General features: G+C 40.9%; 1 protein-coding gene across 1 annotated transcript in view; it reads left to right on the top strand.

The window, feature by feature from the left end:
- TBCK (TBC1 domain containing kinase) overlaps nucleotides 1-22,934 on the top strand; it is a 396,446-nt gene that overhangs the window by 295,614 nt on the left and 77,898 nt on the right. Inside the window, exon 24 of the mRNA XM_073639595.1 lies at nucleotides 283-458. Coding sequence (XP_073495696.1) covers nucleotides 283-458 — 176 coding nt within the window. The remainder of the gene's footprint in view (nucleotides 1-282; nucleotides 459-22,934) is intronic.

Raw genomic sequence — 22,934 nt, 5'->3', positions numbered from 1 at the left:
AAGAATGTTGTTTCTACTGCTTCATAAACCTCAAAACATCTATGGGAGCCATAGTAGACATGTAAGGATATAAAAGGGACATGTTGCAAGTCAGGGGTTAGACTCCCACCAATCATAAATTTATTAAATATACTGTACATAGGGGATATCTTCCTTATAATATCTAAGTAATTTTCTAGAATTATATTGAATGTAACAATTTAGTGATGTTTTCTGCACTTATTGTCCAGATGAATACACAAAGGGCATTTACCATTTACATTTTCTTTTTTTTTTTTTAAGGGAAGAGAACTCATCAAGTTAAGTGAACTAAAATCAGAGGTGTCCCCTCGAATATCGGCAGAAGATCTGATAGACCTTTGTGAACTGACTGTGTCTAGTCATACAAAGGGGCTTTCCAAAAAGACCAAGTCCAGTAAGCCTAAGTTACTCGTGGTTGACATTCGCAACAGTGAAGAGTATCCTTTTGTGCTGTGTCTGCGTGAGTAATACCTGTTACCGTCTGCTGGAAGTCTAAACTGAGTCCACACAAAGATAAGACATTGACTCCTTCTTTTACAATACTAATCTGGTTCCGAGCCAACTCTATAAGGTGAAAATAAATGAGGCTCTTGTTTTTTGCCCGGTATTACATAAATGGCAGCAAATTAAAATGGCAGCATATCTAGCTCCTTTTATTAAAGGAAATTTGTCACCAGGTTTTTGCCACCTTATCTGAGAACAGCATATTATATGGGACAGGTAACCCTGATTTCAGCGATGTGTCAGTTACTGGGCTGTTTGCTGTAGTTTTGATAAAATCACAGATTTATCAGCATGAGATTATCATTAGAGGACTAGTAAACCTGCTGACAGGTAATCAAACATATTCATGAGCTTTGAATAACCCCACCACTGATTGACAGCTTTCTGTGTACACTGTACATAGGCGCAGAAAGCTAAGTTAATGCACACAACACACCTCCAAATATTAATAATAGGATAATACTTCCAGAGACAATAGGTGCACGAAGGTACTGACACTAAGATAATTAAAATCTAAACTTTATTATTGTTTCAAAATATATAAAATAAGATTAAAAATCAAGCATACAGGTATCTCTGTTTGTAGCTAACAAGCATAATGCACAAATGTCTCCAAAAGTCACTACAAGTTCAATGTTATAATGGCATATATATAGAAATCACAGATTCATAAAGTGCATAGTGATGGATTGGTTTAACCATTTCTATATGCAGCATTGCAAAGTTTGTAGTGTCAAAATAAATAATGAGGATGTTTTCAGAAAGGGTTTCTAGTAACCATTGTACTACTGGGGAAAAATATAAAGTGCAAGTGCTTTTTGATTGTCAAAATCTCAAGTAGGGTAACAGAGTGTTGATTATACCCACAAAATACATATGAGATACATGAAAAGGTCAATTAACCACTTCGCGCCAGAGCCTGTTTTTGCCTTCGTGACCGGGCCAATTTTTTCAATTCTGACCACTGTCACTTTATGAGGTAATTACTCTGGAACGCTTCAACGGATCCCCCTGATTCTGAGATTGTTTTTTTGTGACATATTGTACTTCATGATAGTGGTAAAATTTCTTCGATATCACTTGCGTTTATTTGTGAAAAAATCGGAAATTTGGCGAATATTTTGAAAATTTTGCAATTTTCAAGCTTTGAATTTTCATGCCCTTTAATCAGAGAGATATATCACACAAAATAGTTAATGAATAACATTTCCCACATGTCTACTTCACATCAGCACAATTTTGGAACCAAAATTTTTTTCTGTTAGGAAGCTATAAGGGTTAAAAGTTGACCAGCGATTTCTCATTTTTACAACAAAATTTACAAAAACATTTTTTTAGGGACCACATCTTATTTGAAGTGACTTTGAGGAGCCTTTATGACAGAAAATACCCAAAAGTGATACCATTCTAAAAACTGCACCCCTCAAGGTGCTCAAAACCACATTCAAGAAGTTTATTAACCCTTCAGGTGCTTCACAGGAATTTTTGGAATGTGGAAGAAAACAATGAACATTTAACTTTGTTTCACAAAACTGCTACTTTAGCCTCAAATTTTTAATTTTCACAAGGGCAGCCAGAAAAAATGGACCCCAAAATGTGTTGTGCAATTTCTCCTGAGCACGCTGATACCCCATATGTGGTGCAAAGCCACTGTTTGGGCGCACGGCATGGCTCGGAAGGTAAGGAGCGCCATTTGACTTTTGGAATGGAAATTTGACTGGAATTGATAGCGGACGCCATGTTGCATTTGGAGAGCCCCTGAGGTGCCTAAACAGAGGAAACCCCCAACAAGTCACCCCATTTTGGAAACTAGACCCCTCAAGGAACTTATCTAGATGTGTGGTGAGCACCTTGAACCCCCAGGGGCTTCACACAATTTTATAATGTTGAAGGGTGAAAATAAAAAGACACATTTTTAACACAAAACTGCTACTTTAGCCTCAAATTTTTAATTTTCACAAGGGCAGCCAGAAAAATGGACCCCAAAATGTGTTGTGCAATTTCTCCTGAGCACGCTGATACCCCATATGTGGTGCAAAGCCACTGTTTGGGCGCACGGCATGGCTCGGAAGGTAAGGAGCGCCATTTGACTTTTGGAATGGAAATTTGACTGGAATGGATAGCGGACGCCATGTTGCATTTGGAGAGCCCCTGAGGTGCCTAAACAGAGGAAACCCACAACAAGTGACCGAATTTTACAATCTACTCCTCTGTATAAATTAATCTAGTGGTGGGAAAATAAGTAGGTAAATGGTCACTAAACCCATAGATGAATTCCCACAGAGGTGTCATTTCCATAATGGGGTCACTTCAGGGGGGATTATGCTGTTCTGGCACTTTTCAGAGTACCAGAGCTAAAGAATCCCCCCTGAAGTGACCCCATTTTGGAAATGACACCCCTCTGGGAATTCATCTATGGGTTTAGTGACCATTTTAACTCGATGGATGATTTCCAGAAATAAGCACGCAATGGAAGGTTTAGATTCTGGAGAACCCCCCCTGGAAATTAAGTGAGCTCTACTCGAATATGTCATTCACTAAATGAACCAAATGTTTGAATGACAAATTGGGATACATTTTTACAGTTTAAAAACGTGGTTCTGTGTGGTAGATTTTAAAGCAGTCAGTGACGCATAAGGCTGGCAATGATGGGCATTGTGGGCAATAGTAGCGGGTATCACGCCTCATTCCTCTCTTTGTACATACACGACATCTTTTCTGGGGGTTCCTTCTTGTTTCCGTTGCTGGAATAAGTGCAATAAAATGTCGCTCAGTGAGTCTTTTCACATCCTCAGATTCTAATGGATGAGCGGGGCTAACACTTTGAAAGACAAGATTTTCAATTACCTTTTCTTGATAATCAAGAAAAGGATCTGAATTTCCTGCTTTTTTGTACAACACAAAAGAATTGTATGTGGCCACCTGAAACAAATAGATAACCAACTTTTTATACCAGGTATAGGACTTTCTTGATACCTGGTATGGCTGTAGAACCTGGTCTGCAAGGTCCACACCCCCCATGTGTTTGTTGTAGTCAATGACTGACACAGGTTTTTGCTTCGGAGTGGTGGATCCTAGTTCTACAGTGGCCCTTGTGGCATCTGTGTGGATCGAGCTGAGGACAAAAATATCCCTCTTATCCCTATATTTCAGGGCAAGCAGCTCTCCGTTGCGTACAGCCCCTGACTGCCCCTTTTGGAACTTTTGGTTGACCAATGGTTGTGGAAACCTTACGGTTTTTACGGATGGTCCCACAAGCCCCGATGTTGTGTTCAACCAGACTTTTAAATAGTGGTATGCTGGTGTAATAATTGTCCACATATAGATTGTAGCCTTTTTGAAAAAATGGACTTATCAGCTCCCAAACAATTTTTGCAGATGTCCGCAGATAAGTAGGGCATCCTGGTGGGTTTAGTTGGCTATCTTTCCCCTCATATATGCGGAAAGCGGATGTGTATCCGGTTGAACTTTCGCACATTTTATAGATCTTTATTCCAAACCTTGCCCTTTTAGATGGGATAAATTGCTTGAGGTGCAGTCTTCCTTTGAATTTTACAAGGGACTCATCTATAGAAATATTTTGTGTTGGGGTGTAGAGGCTTAAGAATTTTTCTGACAAATTTTCAATGCTGGGTCTAATTTTATATAACCTGTCATGTTCTGGGGCATTTCTGGGCAGGCATTGACTATTGTCGTTAAAATGCCAAAACCGCATGAGCATTTCATAACGGGTCCTAGGCAGAATGACTGAAAACATAGGGGTGGCTTGAACAGGGTGGTTGGACCAGTAGGATCGAATGCTCGGTTTTTTAACAAGCCCCATGGCAAATGTAAGTCCTAAAAATTTTTTTATTTCCGGGACATTAGTTGGTGTCCATAAATTTGCCCTAGCATAGTAAGATCGGGGATTCTGGCTTATGAATTGGGATGCATATAAATTTGTTTGCACGACAATATGCTCTAGCAAGCTGTCTGTAAAAAACAAATTAAAAAAATGAATTGGTCCAAAATCTTCCACCTCCACATTTATACCAGGAGTGGCGTTGAAATCAGGGCTGAATGGAGCAGCCGAATCCGAAGCCTCCCATCTGGGAAATGCTAGATCATGTGGCAAAGCCCCTTGTACACTGGCGTGCGCCAATTCACTAGTAGCAGAGACAGCGCTTGTACTGGGCAGTGTTCCCTGATTTGGAGACGTTTCTCCAGTAGCGCTATTTGCCCCTATTGTTGTACTGGTCCTTGGGCTTGAGGATGGACCAGAATCACTGCTCATTTCTGAGCTCTCAGTGTCGCCGCTACTAAAGCCCTCAAAATCCACATCTCCATCTGAGATTGCGCTGTCATCAGTGTCAGAACACAGCAGGGCATACACCTCCTCTGCGGTATAAGTCTGACGGGCCATTTTATTTTTAGATTTTTTGACTGGACTGAACGGACCGGACTGAACGGACGGGACTGATCTGACAGGACTGACTGACCTGACAGGACTGACTGATCTGACAGGACTGACTGACTGATCTGACAGGACTGACTGACTGATCTGACAGGACTGACTGACTGACAGATCTGACAGGACTGACTGACTGACAGATCTGACAGGACTGACTGACTGACAGATCTGACAGGACTGACTGACTGGACTGATCTGACAGGACTGACTAACTGACAGATCTGACAGGACTGACTGACTGACAGATCTGACAGGACTGACTGACAGATCTGACAGGACTGACTGACTGACAGATCTGACAGGACTGACAGATCTGACAGGACTGACTGACTGACAGATCTGACTGACTGACAGATCTGACAGGACTGACTGATCTGACAGGACTGACTGACTGATCTGACAGGACTGACTGACTGATAGATCTGACAGGACTGACTGACTGATCTGACAGGACTGACTGACTGATCTGACAGGACTGATTGACTGATAGATCTGACAGGACTGATCTGACAGGACTGACTGATCTGACAGACTCACTAACCCTAACTCTTACTTTCTTTTTTATTTTATTTTTTTTACTTTCACAGTGGCAAGGCTGACACAGCTCTTGTCACACTGTTTCTCCTCTGCTCTCTCACTGAGATCGGAGGAGAAACAGTGTATTTATCAGGCAGATCGCCCGGGAAAGTTTGTTGCTAAAACAAACTTCCCTGGTGATCTCTCTGATTGGCTGGTGTGACGCTGACATCATCGAGACCTGAGCCAATCAGGTCTCAATGATGTCAGAGGTCACAGCACCAGGATCCCCGCCGCCCCTGAGGTATGTGGGGGGTCCCGATCGCCGACCACCAGCTGTTACTATCTTTTAAATGCCGCGATCGCTATGGATCGCGGCATCTAGAAGATAGGAACAGGTTAACATCATGGGGACCTGATCCATTCAGGTCCCCATGATGCCACATGTCAGAGCTATCGCTCTGAACCGGTACCCTGGGGGTCCTGAGCGCTGCGGGACCACCCACCGTTTTTAAACGTCGGCGCTGCACAGAGCCCGGGCAGCGCCGACGTTTATGTACAGTGGGCGGTCCTGAACCGGTTAAAGGGAGGTGCCCCTTTTGAAAAAGCTAAGGCAAAACAGCGTTGTCGGTGTGGTAGTCCAGTCACACACAGGTCTTCACTATTGCAATCGTAAGTCATATTATAAAACATTCTAATTGACCTTTTTGGGTCTCTGATATGTACAGTACAGACCAAAAGTTTGGACACACCTTCTCATTTAAAGATTTTTCTGTATTTTCATGACTATGAAAATTGTACATTCACACTGAAGGCCTCAAAACTATGAATTAACACATGTGGAATTATATACTTAACAAAAAAGTGTGAAACAACTGAAAATATGTCTTATATTCTAGGTTCTTCAAAGTAGCCACCTTTTGCTTTGATGACTGCTTTGCACAGTCTTGGCATTCTCTTGATGAGCTTCAAGAGGTAGTCACCGGAAATGGTTTTCACTTCACAGGTGTGCCCTGTCAGGTTTAATAAGTGGGATTTCTTGCATTATAAATGGGGTTGGGACCATCAGTTGTGTTGTGCAGAAGTCTGGTGGATACACAGCTGATAGTCCTACTGAATAGACTGTTAGCTGCTTTTTTCTTGCCATAATACAAATTCTAAGTAAAGAAAAATGAGTGGCCATCATTACTTTAAGAAATGAAGGTCAGTCAGTCCTGAAAATTGGGCAGACTTTGAAAGTGTCCCCAAGTGCAGTTGCAAAAACCATCAAGCGCTACAAAGAAACTGGCTCACATGAGGACCGCCCCAGGAAAGGAAGACCAAGAGTCACCTCTGCTTCTGAGGATAAGTTTATCCGAGTCACCAGCCTCAGAAATCGCAGGTTAACAGCAGCTCAGATTAGAGACCAGGTCAATGGCACACAGAGTTCTAGCAGCAGACACATCTCTTCAACAACTGTTAAGAGGAGACTTTGTGCAGCAGGCCTTCATGGTAAAATAGCTGCTAGGGAACCACTGCTAAGGACAGGCAGCAAGCAGAAGAGACTTGTTTGGGCTAAAGAACACAAGGAATGGACATTAGACCAACAGGACAATGACCCCAAACACACCTCCAGGCTGTGTAAGGGCTATTTGAGTAAGAAAGAGAGTGATGGGGTGCTACGCCAGATGACCTGGCCTCCACAGTCACCAGACCTGAACCCAATCGAGATGGTTTGGGGTGAGCTGGACCACAGAGTGAAGGCAAAAGGGCCAACAAGTGCTAAGCATCTCTGGGAACTCCTTCAAGATTGTTGAAGACCATTTCCGGTGACTACCTCTTGAAGCTCATCAAGAGAATGCCAAGAGTGTGCAAAGCAGTCATCAAAGCTAAAGGTGGCTACTTTGAAGAACCTAGAATATAAGACATATTTTCAGTTGTTTCACACTTTTTTGTTAAGTATATAATTCCACATGTGTTAATTCATAGTTTTGAGGCCTTCAGTGTGAATGTACAATTTTCATAGTCATGAAAATACAGAAAAATCTATAAATGAGAAGGTGTGTCCAAACTTTTGGTCTGTACTGTATTCTGTGGATATAATCAACGCTCTAATCTACAGATTAAATATTAGAAAAAACTTTTTGACAGTGAGGGTGATCAATGAGTGGAACAGGCTGCCACGAGAGGTGGTGAGTTCTCCTTCAATGGAAGTCTTCAGACAGAAGCTGGACAGACATCTGTCTGAGATGGTTTAGTGAATCCTGCATTGAGCAGGGGGTTGGACATGATGACCCTGGAGGTCTCTTCCAACTCTGACATTCTATGATTCTATGAATCAGGAAGATCGTTAGAATGATCATACAGGAGCAGGAGCTGTGCAGTTAGCAGGAAGAGAAGGTTGACAGCAGATCCGGGCTGTTTAACCCCTAATAACACCTAAGCAAACGTGGTATCTTAAGTGTTTGAGAGAGAGATGAGGTCCCAAGGCGCTCTTGTAGTTTGGTGAGATTTTATGGCACCAGATATAGCATAAGTAGCCCACAAGTTGAAGCTCTGTCCACCCTCGCTGTGTGTTCAATGTGTACACGAGTACTCAGGACTTTTGTGGTTCCCACCCATCCCAGGCTGTGCACCTTATCTACTCAGCTTTCACCAGGCAAGTGTTAAAAACAGTCAGGCCTTTGTCCTACGCTGCCCCATCTATTTTGAGGCCTGGTTGGCACGTAGTGAGATGAATCACTAAAGTTAGAGACCATCCTTTATAGGTACGCCTTGTTGCGGTTGGATATCTTTTACACTTTTTGATTTAAAAAAAAAAGATAACCACGTACTTAGTTATTTACACGTGTTACTATTGCCACGTATGTCTCGAAAAAGGTGAAGATATCCAAGTTGTTGATGTAAGTATGTTTTGTGCTCAGTATAATGTAAAGATAAAGCCTTAAGGGTAAAGTGTGCTTGATGCACCTGGCTTCTTAAGTATTATCCAGTCCTGTTAATCCTCATTGTAGTATAATCACCTCCTTCATACTGTCCTTCTAGAGGAGATTTAGTGTAAATGCAACCTCCTTGCATGGCGTTGTAATGACTTTGCTTTTTAATTATATCCCTAGAAAGCTCTAAAGTATATCCAGTATTTTATTGCTTGAGAAATCAATCCCCTTTAAGCAATTCCAAATAGCTAATCAGAGCATGATTTCACATGGACATGAACCAGTACTGTATTAAGTTGTCGGAATACATACATTAAAGGACGAAAATGAGACAAAGGCTTGTCTGTTTGAGCCAGGAGTATTTGCTTGCAATTAAGGAAGCAATCTTTTCATTGTAATAGCTGAGAGAATGTAAAATATTCACTACAAATCAAAAGAATCTATAATGGCAAATGAATTTCTTTATCTAGCATTCTAATGTGCTTATACAATGGATGTGTAACTGATGTAGAAATATCAAGTACGAAACACTATGGACACGGTACTGCAAAAACAACTGTCTGTGTGAGGGCAAAACTGAAGAAAGAATGTTGATTTTCCAAAAAGCACTAGTGCCCAAAAATACCCACGTGTTCAAAATCATATTGATATGTGTGTAATAGGTTATATTAATTAAAATGTAATTAAATCTAAAAATGAAATAATAATAATAATAATTAAAATTTAATTAATTATCCCTACCCAAAAAAAGTTATGAGTGTATTTGGCCAAGTTTCAAAGTATTAAAGGGGTTTTCCACTAGAAAGTAGACCCACAAAGTCGCCTTTTTTGTAAAATCAGAAAATCAAATAGTACTCACCCTCCCCAGGTCCAGTGCCTGTTCTCCACCACTTCTTTGCTTTCAGTGTTTTTTGCTGCAGTGCTGATGTCACGTTGACAGCTCACATCACCTCTACAGCCAATCGCTGAGCTCAGCAGCTCATCTGAGCTGCTGAACTTAGTGATTGGCTGCAGGAGTAATATGAGTTGTCAACATGACCGTAGAAGCGATGGGGAGCTGACGCTGGACCCAAGGAGGGCTAGTACTATCTGGGTTTTTATTATACGTGGCAGGCAATTTTTGGGGTCTAATTTTCTAAAAGTAGAAAACCCCTTAAATTGTTCCTTTACAAGTCATACTGTTGTGTTCTGCATTGAAAAATAGTATTACTGATGTTAATGTGCCCAAGATATATGGGAGAAGTACTGGTTCTCCATAAAGAAGCCAAATTAGTAAGAAATCTTACAGGTAATTCTCCAGGTGAGAGAAATATATTAACGTCCTCTCAAAGAGAGTTTTGTTCAATCTTGCAAGACTCACCTAGGAGAGTTATCCCTGGTCATGTTGCAAGGCTTGTTAAAGGGTCAGACATTGACTTGAAGGGTTGCTTCCTCTCCTTGGTATACGTTTAAGCTTAATTCATTCTGCAATAGAGCTAATTTACATACTGTGCCTAGGATGTAGTGGTATTGCACTCTTTATTATTGTATTGTTTCATGCCATGTACCCTTTATAGGTCAGGCATACAATCGGAGCGTTCCTGGATGTCATCCTGCAGGGAAGGTGTCAGTCAGTGGGATGATATACTTTTGTTGCCCTGTCCTTGAATTAAAGGTGGACATTGAGATGGCAGAATCAGTGTGCCAGCCACAGATTCAGTAGGTAGAGCCGAGGTGCCTCCAGCACATGGGAGTCAGTGAGGCCTGCCGCAGGACTGAGCACAGATCTGGGCCTAATTAGGTACTGAGGAGAGTGAGACCTACACAGTATTAGAAAGCTGAGAAGAAATGGACCCTGGGACAGAACCACGTGTGGACCTTAAAAATGAGACTGAGATGGGTCCTGAAGCTGAAAACCCTCATAGGAGAGACACAGAAGCCCTCAACAGGTTAAGATTAGGACTAAGGACTGGTTAGGGTGTGGTGTGATTGGTAAAAGAAATCAATGTTACAGGTGGCCCTTCTTGGGCCCAGATATTTTTGTGATGCGAAATACTGTGCTCTTGTTCCTGTTTATTGTGTGCTATTACTACAAGTTAAAGATAAATGGTAGTCTTAAAGAGGTAGTAATGTAACCCTGTAATAAATTAAGGAAATGTGAGAAAAACCATCAAGCATATTGTCCCTCTTACAGTACCCTGTCTAGTTTGAGGATGAGGAAACATGATGATGAGACTATCCTGGAAGGTGTAGAAAGTGACTTTGAAAGCATTCAGCAAATACTAGAGTGTTTAGGATAACATATAATAGGCAAATGATGGTATTTTACAAACTCTGAATGGCTGATGCTCCTGGATGAGGCTTTGGTGCCAGCATAAGTGGTGAATATTCAGAATGTGGTGCCCAACCGGTTCCGTTTCTCCAGGCAATACCTTTTTTGCCTCCTTCTGGAGGTGGCAGATCTAGACTGAGCTCTCAGTACCACTGGAGTGGCAGCCCAGGCTGGTGCACAAAACAAGACTGGCTCTATACCAAACTCTCCCTGGTTCCCAAACTATTCTGGTCAGGATAGGTGGGAAAGGGTGAAAGGATGTTTAATGGTGGTCCTTTTTCCCTGGAAGAGGGCTTGTGATGACCACATGCCTGTGCTCAGTTTTGTGTGGCACACAGCATATTTTTTGCACTTGGGTGAAGAATGTGTGACCTTTTGGGCTTTAAAAAAAAGAAAAAACAATAAATGGGCGGATGCTGGAGCTGAATGGAAGGGTATTAGATCTGTATCGGTCGTTCGATAGGTGGCCAATTATGGCATTTGATGGTCTAGTAATGTCCTATGTAGTTACTTAGCAGTAGCCACTCGTCTGATCACCAATAAGCATATGAACAAGACTATAAATATAAAGGCATCACACAGTATGTTGTGCTTGAATGTTCCTTAGCATTAGGTTAAAGCTTGGCGAATGCTCCATATAGCATATTGTGTATTCTATATTTAACACTATGACTCATGTTTCGCTGTCACTGGGGCGGTGATGTCTCCTGTCCTTCAAGGTTTCAGGTGAAGTATCGTATTAAAAAAATTAAAAGTACTCACAATCTGTATTTCTATCACACCTCAGGATGAGAAGTGCTAGACATCTATTGCAATTGCAAGATTTATTTCCCCTCTTCTCAGAAATTCAGGCCCCAGCTTGCGAGCTGCATTAGAGGCGTTTTATAGGACACCAATGTAATTTTGTTTAAAATTGAAGACGCATGCTCGCAGTACATCTTGCAAATTGCTCATGCCAGCCCAGACTTGTCAAAGGCAGAACCCATTTATCGATTCCCTGAGGTGACTATAAAACACAGTAAGTAATCTGACTCAAGGTTTACATATGTGTAAGTCACCAGCAATGTGCTCAGCTGTAGGCGAGAGTAGCACTTGGCAAATACTAAACACAAGCATTCCTCCAGGCAAACGTCTTACCTTGTGCTTATTTCAGCACAAATGAAACCTTGCTTAATAATGGCAAATTAAGATAAACTTACATCGGGTATTCTGTAGTTTATTATTGATTTATATAGATTTGTTAGATCTATTAGGATATATGGGTCTTAGTATACAAATGATTAAAGGGATTGTCCAGTGTTCTTTGAAGGTCTGCAGTTACTCTATGTGACAGTGGACGTCTGAATCCTTTTAGCATCCACATCGCACGCTGTCATGATTCTGGTCACCAGGGTTGTCAACCGTTCAGAAATTCCAGGACAGTCTGTAAAAAACTGTCACTTTTTTGCCCTGTCTGTAAAAAAAAATTTATGGCGTCCGTGATTTTTTTGAAGCTGAAGAAACTTCTACAGAATATTTTTACTGTAATTATCATGATTTTACAGTTTACGGTGAATGCAGCTGATGTCTTCATATCAGAATTATTACTTGTAGACATGTATCACTTATAATTAGAATGATTTGTTATGGTTTCCCAATCTGTGCTTAAAAAATATTTTCTGACTGATTTTTGGATAAGCTGTCCAGAAAAAATAAAAAGTTAAGTTGGCAACCCCAGCAGTCACGTGACCACAAGCATGCAATTTGCATACTTACGGTCACATTCTGACTAGACTTGCTCAACCTCGCTCAATTCACTTGAGCATGTCTAGTTGGCATCATTTATGAAGAGCGCATAATTGATGTCCCCTGACTTCTCGCTCTCACTGGTAACCCAGAGAATCTTAACAGCGTGTGGTGTGCATGCTGTAAGGCTTCAAAAGGCTGTAGTCACATAGAGTGACTGCAGACTTTCATTAGAAGACCGGACAACCCGATAGTGTTGATAGTGTCTGTATTCAGGTACTGTATAGTTGGGTTATGTTATTACACTTTTTCACCTAATGCCTAAAGTGGTCCTGTCTGTACTGCCAGTGACATAGCGTGGGTTTCAAGTGTCCCGGCAAGGCAATTATTGTGGTCCTAGCCCAGTAATAATCACTCCTTCAAACAATTAATGCTCCCTGAGCACTCCCTTAAGACAAATAGTCCCCATGTTTGTGCCAACTCCACAAAAAAATGTGAAGTTTTTACTCTCCTAAGCCAAGCGATCGAGTCCTCTTTTCCCTTGCTCACAGAACAGGTGAGCCCAGTTGGGGCAATCCAGTGATGTCACTATTCTGCCTGCATTGGGACACCAATGTCTAGTAGGCCAAAGACCTACAGCAGGGTGTGGCCTAAGGAACGGAGGACGGTGGGGTCAGAGAGCCTGTGACTTCCAGCTCTATCTCAGGATCTAACTACATTGGTGTCATATTTTGGCTTGTGCACAGCCCTAAATCTATAAGAGCTGAATGATGTGTCATAGAAATGTTTGAATATATTGATAACTGGGTTTTCCCTGCACACTTTGATTGTCGAGTCAGTGCCATCAGTGTCCCTGTGTTGGGATGCCCCTCTGTGGTGAATAAAATATGCCCAGAATTGTTATTTAAACTGGAATGCAAGTAATTACTCAAATAGGAATGTTAGCGGTGAAGACAGGTCCTTTTGACTTGCTTGGGATTGATGTTTTTCTAATGTTTGACATTCATTTGGGAGAACAGTGTGTTGGGGAACTGTCAATACTGGGATTTATTGCTAAATTTAATAATTCAGTCCCCATCTAGCAATGGTTCCTACACGTCAATCACCTAAACTAAAAGTATTATTTGGCATCATGCTTTAAAATAATCTGACATTGTAATTAGTGCGCTCATATACAGGAGTGTCTAGGGTATGTACACTCTACATCTGTGTATATTGTCTAAAGTATATGCTAGGAGCTTTACCCAACGTATACATTAGCATTGCCATATGCCCCCTTTCACCAGATGGAACCCAAAGGTGTGTTCTTCTGGCCAGACTGTGCTTTCTTATACAGAGAATCACAGCAAGAAACGTATGTTTTTCTTTACAATTGGTCCCTATTAAGAACCAGTCGTCCATCGTGACTGAGCACTTTCAGGCATATGGCTTCTGAGCATACTCACCCAACAGTGGCCATAAGTGATTTTTTTCCCTAGCCTAAAATATAATGAAAATGGGGCCGTTACCCCTGGTAAAACACAATGTAAGGGCTGCGCTGGTTCTGATTAAATATATTTTTAATTATATATATATCCTATATATTTAATTAACTCTAATCTTCAAAAAAAACACGTCCAATGTACTTTTGTTAGTTTGAAACATTTTAATAATCTCACCACCAATACAGAAATGCTGCCTATAATTTATATGACCGACAACATATTGGAGGCAAGTATACTGGTCTGGTATCTGACAATTCAGATGCAATACATATTACAATATAAGGCATGAAATAATTTATAGGGTAACAGTACTTTCAAATAACTTTTAGGAATAAGCTGTTCTGTGTGAGGAATAACATTAATTCTGACCATTATATGACTTGTATCCTCCATTTCCCTTGGCAGTTCTTTTTTAAAAGGAAAAAAAAGAACACAAAAATTAAAAATTTGAATCCCCTTTCCCTCCATTAACAATAAAGTTTTTTAAAAAATCTAAATAATACACATACATGGTATAGTCATGTCCATAAAAGTCCAACCAACTAAAATAAAAATTAATCCAATCAATAAAATTTCAAAACAGCATAATTGTGGCTTTTTGGCCACAGCAATGTCACAAAAAATGCAATAAATCATAATGTCATGTCTATCCCAAAATGATATAAATAAAAACGTTGACTAACCCCCCCAAAAAAGCAAGCCCTCACATACCTCCATCAACCAAAAAATTAAAGTGTTACAGGTCTAGGAAAATAATGACAAAATAAAAAGAAAAAGTTTTTTTCACATCTACAATAAAATAAATCTAGACAAGTTTGGTATCGCTATAATCATACTGAGAAGGATAATTTTGATGTCAGGTAATATTTACTACACACTGTTTTTAGGGAATTGTTTTTATGGCGTACAGTGTCAGAATTTGGGGGGGGGGTGGTTTCCAGTTTCACCACAGTAGGATTTTTTTTCCCTTTTCCTTTTTTTCCAGTATATGATATAATAAAATACATAGTAACGTAGGTTGAATAATGACCTAGGTCCATCAAGTTTAACCTTTCTCCCCCAATTGTACTCCCTACACTAATACTACACTAATTTCCTAAGCCCTATGCCTAAATCTGTTGATCCAGAAGAAGGCTAAAAAAAAACAGGACACCTTCAGCCAATTTGCATCACGGGGAAAAATTCCTTCTTGACCCCGAGAAAAGACGATCAGTCCTAGAACCCTGGATCAAACCTAATTATGATACTAGTTATGTAATTACTATTACCGTATTAAATGTACTACTATAGGTGTAACATTTTGTCTAATTTAACTGTAACCACAATATTATGTGTATCGAGGAAATCGTCCAGCCCTTTTTTGAAAGCAGTTATAGTGTCGGCCATTACTACCTCTTGTGGTAGAGGATTCCACAGTCTGACTGCTCTAACTGTAAAGAACCCTTTCCTATTTAGGTGCCGGAATCGCCTTTATTCCACCCGTAATAACTGCACCCTGGTCCTTAGTATGGTCTTTGAAAAGAATAAGTCATGTGCTAGTCCTTTGTACTGACAATTTATACATGTAAATGAGATCCTCTCTGAGGCGTCGTTTTTCTAAGTTAAACAAGCTCAACTTTTCCAACCTCTCCTCATATGAGAGGCCTTCCATCCCTTGAAATAATCTAATTGCCCTTCTTTGAACTGACTCTTCTGAATATCCTTTTTAAAATGTGGAGCCCAAAACTGGGTCTCATATTCCAGATGTGGCTTCACCATTGATTTATAAAGTGGTAACAATACTTTGGGATCGCGGAATTTTATTTATCTTTTTATACATCCTAAAATATTGTTTGCTTTTGTGGCTGCTGCTTGACATTGAGTACTGCTGCGTAGTTTACTTGTAACCAGAATACCCAGGTCCTTCTCCTGTTCTGTAGTCCCGAGTATACTCCCATTTAATGTATATGCAGCAATAGGATTATGCCGTCCTAGGTGCATTACTCTACATTTATCTACATTAAACCTCATCTGCCAAGTGTTTGCACATTCAGTCATCTAATCCAGGTCATTCTGCGAAGTTTGGTGTCGTCAGCAAAAACTGACACTTTACTATCAATCCCATCCCCAAGGTCATTAATAAAGAGTTGAAAAAGAATTGGTCCTAGCACAGATCCCTGCGGCACCCCACTGCTGACTATATCCCATTTAGAGAACTTACCATTTATGATGACTCCTTGTTTCCTATCATTTAGCCAAATCCTTACCCATCTGCACATAATTCCCCCAAGTCCTTGCTTCTGTAGCTTCAGTATAAGGCTGTTATGTGGTATAGTATCAAATGCCTTTGCAAAGTCCAGATGAAACACATCAGCCGCATTAACAACATCCATATTTGCACTTTCCTCCTCATAGAATCCCAACATGTTGGTTAGACACGATTCTTTTGAGAATCCGTGCTGATTATCTTTTATTATATTATTCTCTGCAATATAACTCTGCAGGTCATCTCTTATGGTGGCCTCAAAAATTTTGCACACTATTGATGTCAGACTTACTGGACGGTAGTTACCTGGATCCACCTTTTTACCTTTCTTAAATATCGGTACCATATCTGTTATCCTCCAATCCTGTGGCACTACCCCTGTTACAAGAGAGTCTAAGAAAAGGAGATACAGCGGTTTGTCATTTACTGAGCTCAGTTCCCTCCGTATCCGTGGATGAAAAACATCTGGTCCGGGGAATTTGTCATTGTTCAATATCCTCAAACGCAGGCGTACTTCTTTTTGTGTTAAACTAGTTATATCAGGTGGTGAACTTTGATTTTCGCCCTGTTGAAAAATCCCTGGAACAGACGGTTTGTTGGTGAAAATGGATGAAAAGTGCCTGTTTAATATCTCAGCCTTTTCTTTGTGCTCTATAATTATCTTGTTATCGTTTTTTTAAGGGGCCGATACCATCTAATTTTTTTTTTTGGTATTGATGTATGTATAACATTTTTTGGTATTTATTTTAATGTCCCTGGTGATTTGTTGCTCTGTAGATAATTTTGCTAGCTTGATTTCTTTTTTACATTTTTTATTTAGGTCTTTATACTCCTGAAATGCTATTTCTGTATTCTCTGCCTTCAAGATTTTGAGTGCCTTTTGTTTTTGTCTTATTAACCCCTTTACGACATAGGGCGTATTAGTACGTATCTGTGCCTTGGGACTTATGGACCAGATACGTATTTATACGCCCTGACGATTTCGCCCGCACACAGGCTGTGCGGGCGCGATCGCCGCCGAGTGTCAGCTGATTGTTACAGCTGACACCCGGTACTATGTGCAGGGAGCAGTCCCGCACCGCTCCCGGCACATTAACCCCCGCAATGCTGCAATCGAAGTCGATCGCAGCATTGCGGTGGCAAGGGGAGGTGATCGCCGATACTCACCTCCTCTTCCGGCCTCCAGCGCTGTCTGCCGCGGCCTCCTGGATGTTGCCATGACGACCCGATGTCGTCATGACAACATCCGGGTCACCAGACAGCAGGAAGATTTTTTGAACATGCGCAGTGCATCTTCAAAATATCTTCTCCCTGTCCAGCGCTGACAGCCTGCATGGCACAGGGATGGTGCTGCATTCCTGTGCCATGCAGGCGATCAGAGAAAAAAAAGTGGAAGTCCCATAGTGGGACAAAGTAAAAAAGTGTAAAAAGTGTCATAAAGTGAAAAAAAAAAAAAAAAAATTGGAAAAATATTTAAAAAAAAAATAAAAAAAAATAATACACCAAAAATAAAAATATAATGTACCCATCAATAAATATTATTATATAAAAAAAAAACAATAAAAGTACATATATTTGGTATCGCCGCGTCCGGAACGACCTGACCTATAAAACTGTCCCACTAGTTAACCCCTTCAGTGAACACGGTAAAAAAAATAAAATAAAAGACTAAGCAAAAAACAATGCTTTATCACCATACCGCCAAACAAAAAATGGAATAACACGCGATCAAAAATACGAATATAAATAAAAATGTTACCGCTGAAAACGTCATTTCGTCCCGCAAAAAACAAGCCGCCATACAGCTCCATCAGCCGAAAAATAAAAAAGTTGTAGCTCTCTGAATAAAGCGATGCTAAAAAATATTTTTTTCTATAAAATTGCTTTTATTATGTAAAAGTGCAAAACATAGAAAAACGATATAAATGTGGTACCGCTGTAAGCGTACTGACCCAAAGAATAAAGCTGCCTTATCAATTTTACCACACGCGGAACGGCATAAAAAAAAAATTCCTGAATTGTTGGTTTTTGTTTATTCTGCCTCCCAAAAATCGGAATAGAAAGCGATCAAAAAATGTCACGTGCCTGAAAATGGCACCAATAACAACGTCAACTCATCCCGCAAAAAACAAGCCGTCACATGACTCTGTCTGCCAAGATCTGGAAAAATTATAGCTCTCAAAATATGGCGATGCAAAAAATGCGTCTTTTAGTGTGTGACCGCTGTCAATCATAAAAACCCCATATGATTCTGGTATCTCGGTAGTCGCACCGACCCGAAGAATAAAGTCTTCTAATCACTTATACCGCACGAGGAACGGCGTAAAAAATAAACTCTCGGGTTAGGTTTGTGCTAGGGTTAGGGTTGGGCTAGGCTTAGGGCTAGGGTTAGGGCTGGGTTTGGGGTTAGGGTTGTGATGGGGTTGGGATTTTTTTCAAAAGTAAGAAAAAAAGATGACGATATGGCGACTAGTGTTGAGCGCAAGTGCTCGCTACTTGAGTTTGCATCGGCTGCTCTGGTATGCATTGAGTATCGTGGGTATTTGAGTGACATGCTCGATCTCCGCCCCATATGCTTCGCGGCCAAAAAACTTTGCGGGGATTGCCTGCCATGCACGAGCGATCCCCGCATGTTTTTTTTGGGTGTCTAATAACCGTGAAACATGCGGGGCAGGGACTTGAGCATGTCACTCGAGCACACGCAGTACATGGTGCATACCTGAGTACCCGATGCAAACTCAAGTAGCGAGCACTTGCGCTCAAGACTAATGACAACTTATTCAATATGATGACCTAATGTTATCAAATTCTGTGTCGTACCTCTGGGTTCAAAATGTTCACTATACCCCTTAATAAAATCCTTGAGGGTTATAGTTTCCAAAATTGGGTCACTTGTGGGGGAGCTCCACTGTTTAGGCACATCAGGGGCTCTCCAAACGCGACATGGTGTCCGCTAGCAAATTGAATGCAAAATCGGCTCAAATTGTTAGCGGACGCCATGCTGCGTTTGGAGAGCCCATGTGTGCCTAAACATTGGAGCTCCCCCACAAGTGACCCCATTTTGGAAATGAGGCCACCCAAGGCACCTATCTAGATGCATAGTGAGCACTTGGAACCCCCAGGTGCTTCACAAATTGATTCGTAAAAATGAAAAAGTGGAGAAAAAAACACTTTTTCATTTTTGCGAATCAATTTGTGAAGCACCTGGGGGTTCCAAGTGCTCACTATGCATCTAGATAGGTGCCATGGGTGGTCTAGTTTCCAAAATGGGGTAATTTGTGGGGGAGCTCCAATGTTTAGGCACACAGGGGCTCTCCAAACGCGACATGGTTCCAATTTGTTAGCGGACACCATATTGCGTTTGGAGAGCTCCTGTGTGCCTAAACATTGGAGCTCCCCCACAAGTGACCCCATTTTGGAAACTAGACCACCCAAGGCACCTATCTAGATGCATAGTGAGCACTTGGAACCCCCAGGTGCTTCACAAATTGATTCTTAAAAATGGAAAAGTATTTTTTTTTTCCACTTTTTCATTTTTACAAATCAATTTGTGAAGCACCTGGAGGTTCCAAGTGCTCACTATGCATCTAGATAGGTGCCTTGGGGGGTCTAGTTTCCAAAATGGGGTCACTTGTGGGGGAGCTCCAATGTTTAGGCACACAGGGGCTCTCCAAACGCAACATGGTGTCCGCTAACAAATTGGAACCATGTCGCGTTTGGAGAGCCCCTGTGTGCCTAAACATTGGAGCTCCTCCACAAATTACCCCATTTTGGAAACTAGACCCCCCAAGGCACCTATCTAGATGCATAGTGAGCACTTGGAACCCCCAGATGCTTCACAAATTGATTTGTAAAAATGAAAAAGTGGAAAAAAAAATACTTTTCCATTTTTACGAATCAATTTGTGAAGCACCTAGGGGTTCCAAGTGCTCACTATGCATCTAGATAGGTGCCTTGGGTGGTCTAGTTTCCAAAATGGGGTCACTTGTGGGGGAGCTCCAATGTTTAGGCACACAGGAGCTCTCCAAATGCAACATGGCATCCGCTAATTATTCAAGCAAATTTTACAATCAAAAAGTCAAATGGCGCTCCTTCCCTTCTGAGCCCTGCCGTGCGCCCAAACAGTGGTTTTTCCCCACATATGGGGTATATGCGTGCCCAGGGGAAATTGCACAACAAATTTTGGGGTCCATTTTTTCTTGTTACCCCTGTGAAAATAAAAAAAATTGGGTCTAAAGTAACATTTTTGTGAAAAAGTTAAATGTTCATTTTTTTCTTCCACATTCCAAAAATTCCTGTGAAGCACCTGAAGGGTTAATAAAGTTCTTGAATGTGGTTTTGAGCACCTTGAGGGGTGCAGTTTTTAGAATGGTGTCACTTTTGGGTATTTTCTGTCATTAAGACCTCTCAAAGTGACTTCAAATGTGATGTCCCTAAAAAATGGTTTTGTAAATTTTGTTGGAAAAATGAGAAATCGCTGGTCAACTTTTAACCCTTATAGCTCCCTAACAAAAAAACATTTTGGTTCCAAAATTGTCCTGATGTAAAGTAGACATGTGGGAAATGTTATTTATTAAGTATTTTGTGTGACATATCTCTCTGATTTAAGGGCATAAAAATTCAAATTTTGAAAATTGCAAAATTTTCTAAATTTTTGCCAAATTTCCGTTTTTTTCACAAATAAACGCAAGTGATATCGAAGACATTTTACCACAATCATGAAGTACAATATGTCACGAAAAAACTTTCTCAGAATCAGGGGTATCCGTTGAAGCGTTCCAGAGTAATTACCTCATAAAGTGACAGTGGTCAGAATTGTAAAAATTGGCCTGGTCATTAACGTGCAAACCACCCTCGGGGGTAAAGGGGTTAAACTTTGTACTGTCTTATTTATCCATAATGGTTACTTTTTATTCCTGGACATTTTATTACCAGAGGGTATCAATTTTCTACAGGATTCTCGTAATATTTTCTTGAACATTCCCCATTTACGTTCAATATCCCCAGTTACCAATCCATGGTCCCAGTCTACACTATTAAGCTCTTCCCTTAATTTGTTGAAATTAGCTTTCCTAAAGTTCCAGGTTTTTGCATTTCCTTTTTTAAATGTTTTATTAAATATTACATTGAAACTTACCATAATATGGTCGCTGTTTCCCAAATGCTCCTGGATCTGAAATTGTATCTATTTGATAGCACAAGATGAATGAATGGTGTCAGTCAAACTTACAACTTGACCTGAAAAAAAGCAAGCCCTCATACGACCATGTAGATGTAAAAATAAAAAAGTTATGGCCCTTTGAAAAAGGGGCAAAAAAAGCAAAAACGGAAATTGGTCATATCGGGAGAGGGTTAAAATGACAAGTCTGCAGTCACTCTATGTGACTACAGACTTGTGAATCCTCCCATCGCACGCACTGCAAGCTGTGAGGATACGCCGGTATCAGCGGTCACGTGAACGCAAGCATGCACCATGCATATTCCTTGCCAGAACTCGACTAGACTGTTTCCGACGCACTCAATACAATGACTGCATGTATGCGACATGCATATTACCGGCCAGAACCCGACTTGACTAATTCCAGTGCACTCAATACAAGTCTATTGCATGAGACCAGAAACAGTCTTGTCTGGTTCTGACCGGGAGTATGCCTATCGCATACTTGCGGTTATGTGAGCTGACACTGGCAAATCCTCACAGCACGCAGTGCTTGCGCTGGGAGGATTCACAACCCCCTTAAGCCCACAGCTACCATCTTAAACAATCAGTATGTGGCTATTATGTCATGGGGTGCTGACTAGTCAGATGGAGCACCCTTCCTCTTTCAAACACCTTATATGCCGCTGAAGCTGTTGACTGTGGCGGGTGTTAAACTTCCAGGGTCAGACCTAACTTGTCCTTCAAAATTTGTGTTGAAAGCCTGAGTGTGAGGGACATTGGGCCGCTCCCACAAGATTATTGTACTAGGATGTGTGAACTTGCACCTACTTATGAAAGGTAATGTCATTGGCTGTTGAGGGGTTAAAGTGAGTATCTATACTATGGCATACATCACCGCCTTCTGTTGGAAGTATACAGTGGCTTGCGCAAATATTCACCCTTCCTTGGCATTTTTCGTGTTTTGCTACCTAACAACCTGGAATTTCACTGTTTTTTTGGAGGGTTTGCATGAGTTCATGTAAAGAACATGCCTACAACTGTGAATATTTAGTTTTCTTTTTATTGTGAAGCAAACAACAAATAGGACAAAATAACTGAAACCTTCAGTGTGCATAACTATTTACCCCCTAAAGTCAGTATTTTGTAGAGCCTCCTTTTTGTGGCAATTACAGCTGCAAGTTACTCTGGATAAGTCTCTATGGGCTCTCTCACCACTTGCCACTGGGATTTTTGCCCTTTCCTCAAGGCAAAACTCCTCCAGCTCCTTCAAGTTATATGGTTTCCTTTATTGAACAGCAATCTTCAAGTCTGACCTGAGATTCTCATTTGGATTAAGGTCTGGGCTTTGACTAGGCCACTCCAAAACATTTACACGTTTCCCCTTAAACCACTCGAATGTTGCTTTAGCAGCATGCTTTGGGTCATTATCTTGTTAGAAGGTGAACCTCCGTCCCAGTCTCAAATCATACACAGACTGAAACAGGTTTTGCTCAAAAATATCCCTGTATTTCGCATCATTCATTTTCCCCTCGACTCAGACCATTTTCCTTCCCTCTGCTGCAGAAAAACATCCCCACAGCATGATATTGCCACCACCATATT

Source organism: Phyllobates terribilis, unplaced genomic scaffold (assembly GCF_046119375.1).
Source record: "Phyllobates terribilis strain yellow unplaced genomic scaffold, ASM4611937v1 Scaffold_1__5_contigs__length_1240528914, whole genome shotgun sequence".
In the NCBI taxonomy this organism is placed as follows: domain Eukaryota; kingdom Metazoa; phylum Chordata; class Amphibia; order Anura; family Dendrobatidae; genus Phyllobates; species Phyllobates terribilis.
This window is presented reverse-complemented; position numbering and strand designations above follow the sequence as displayed.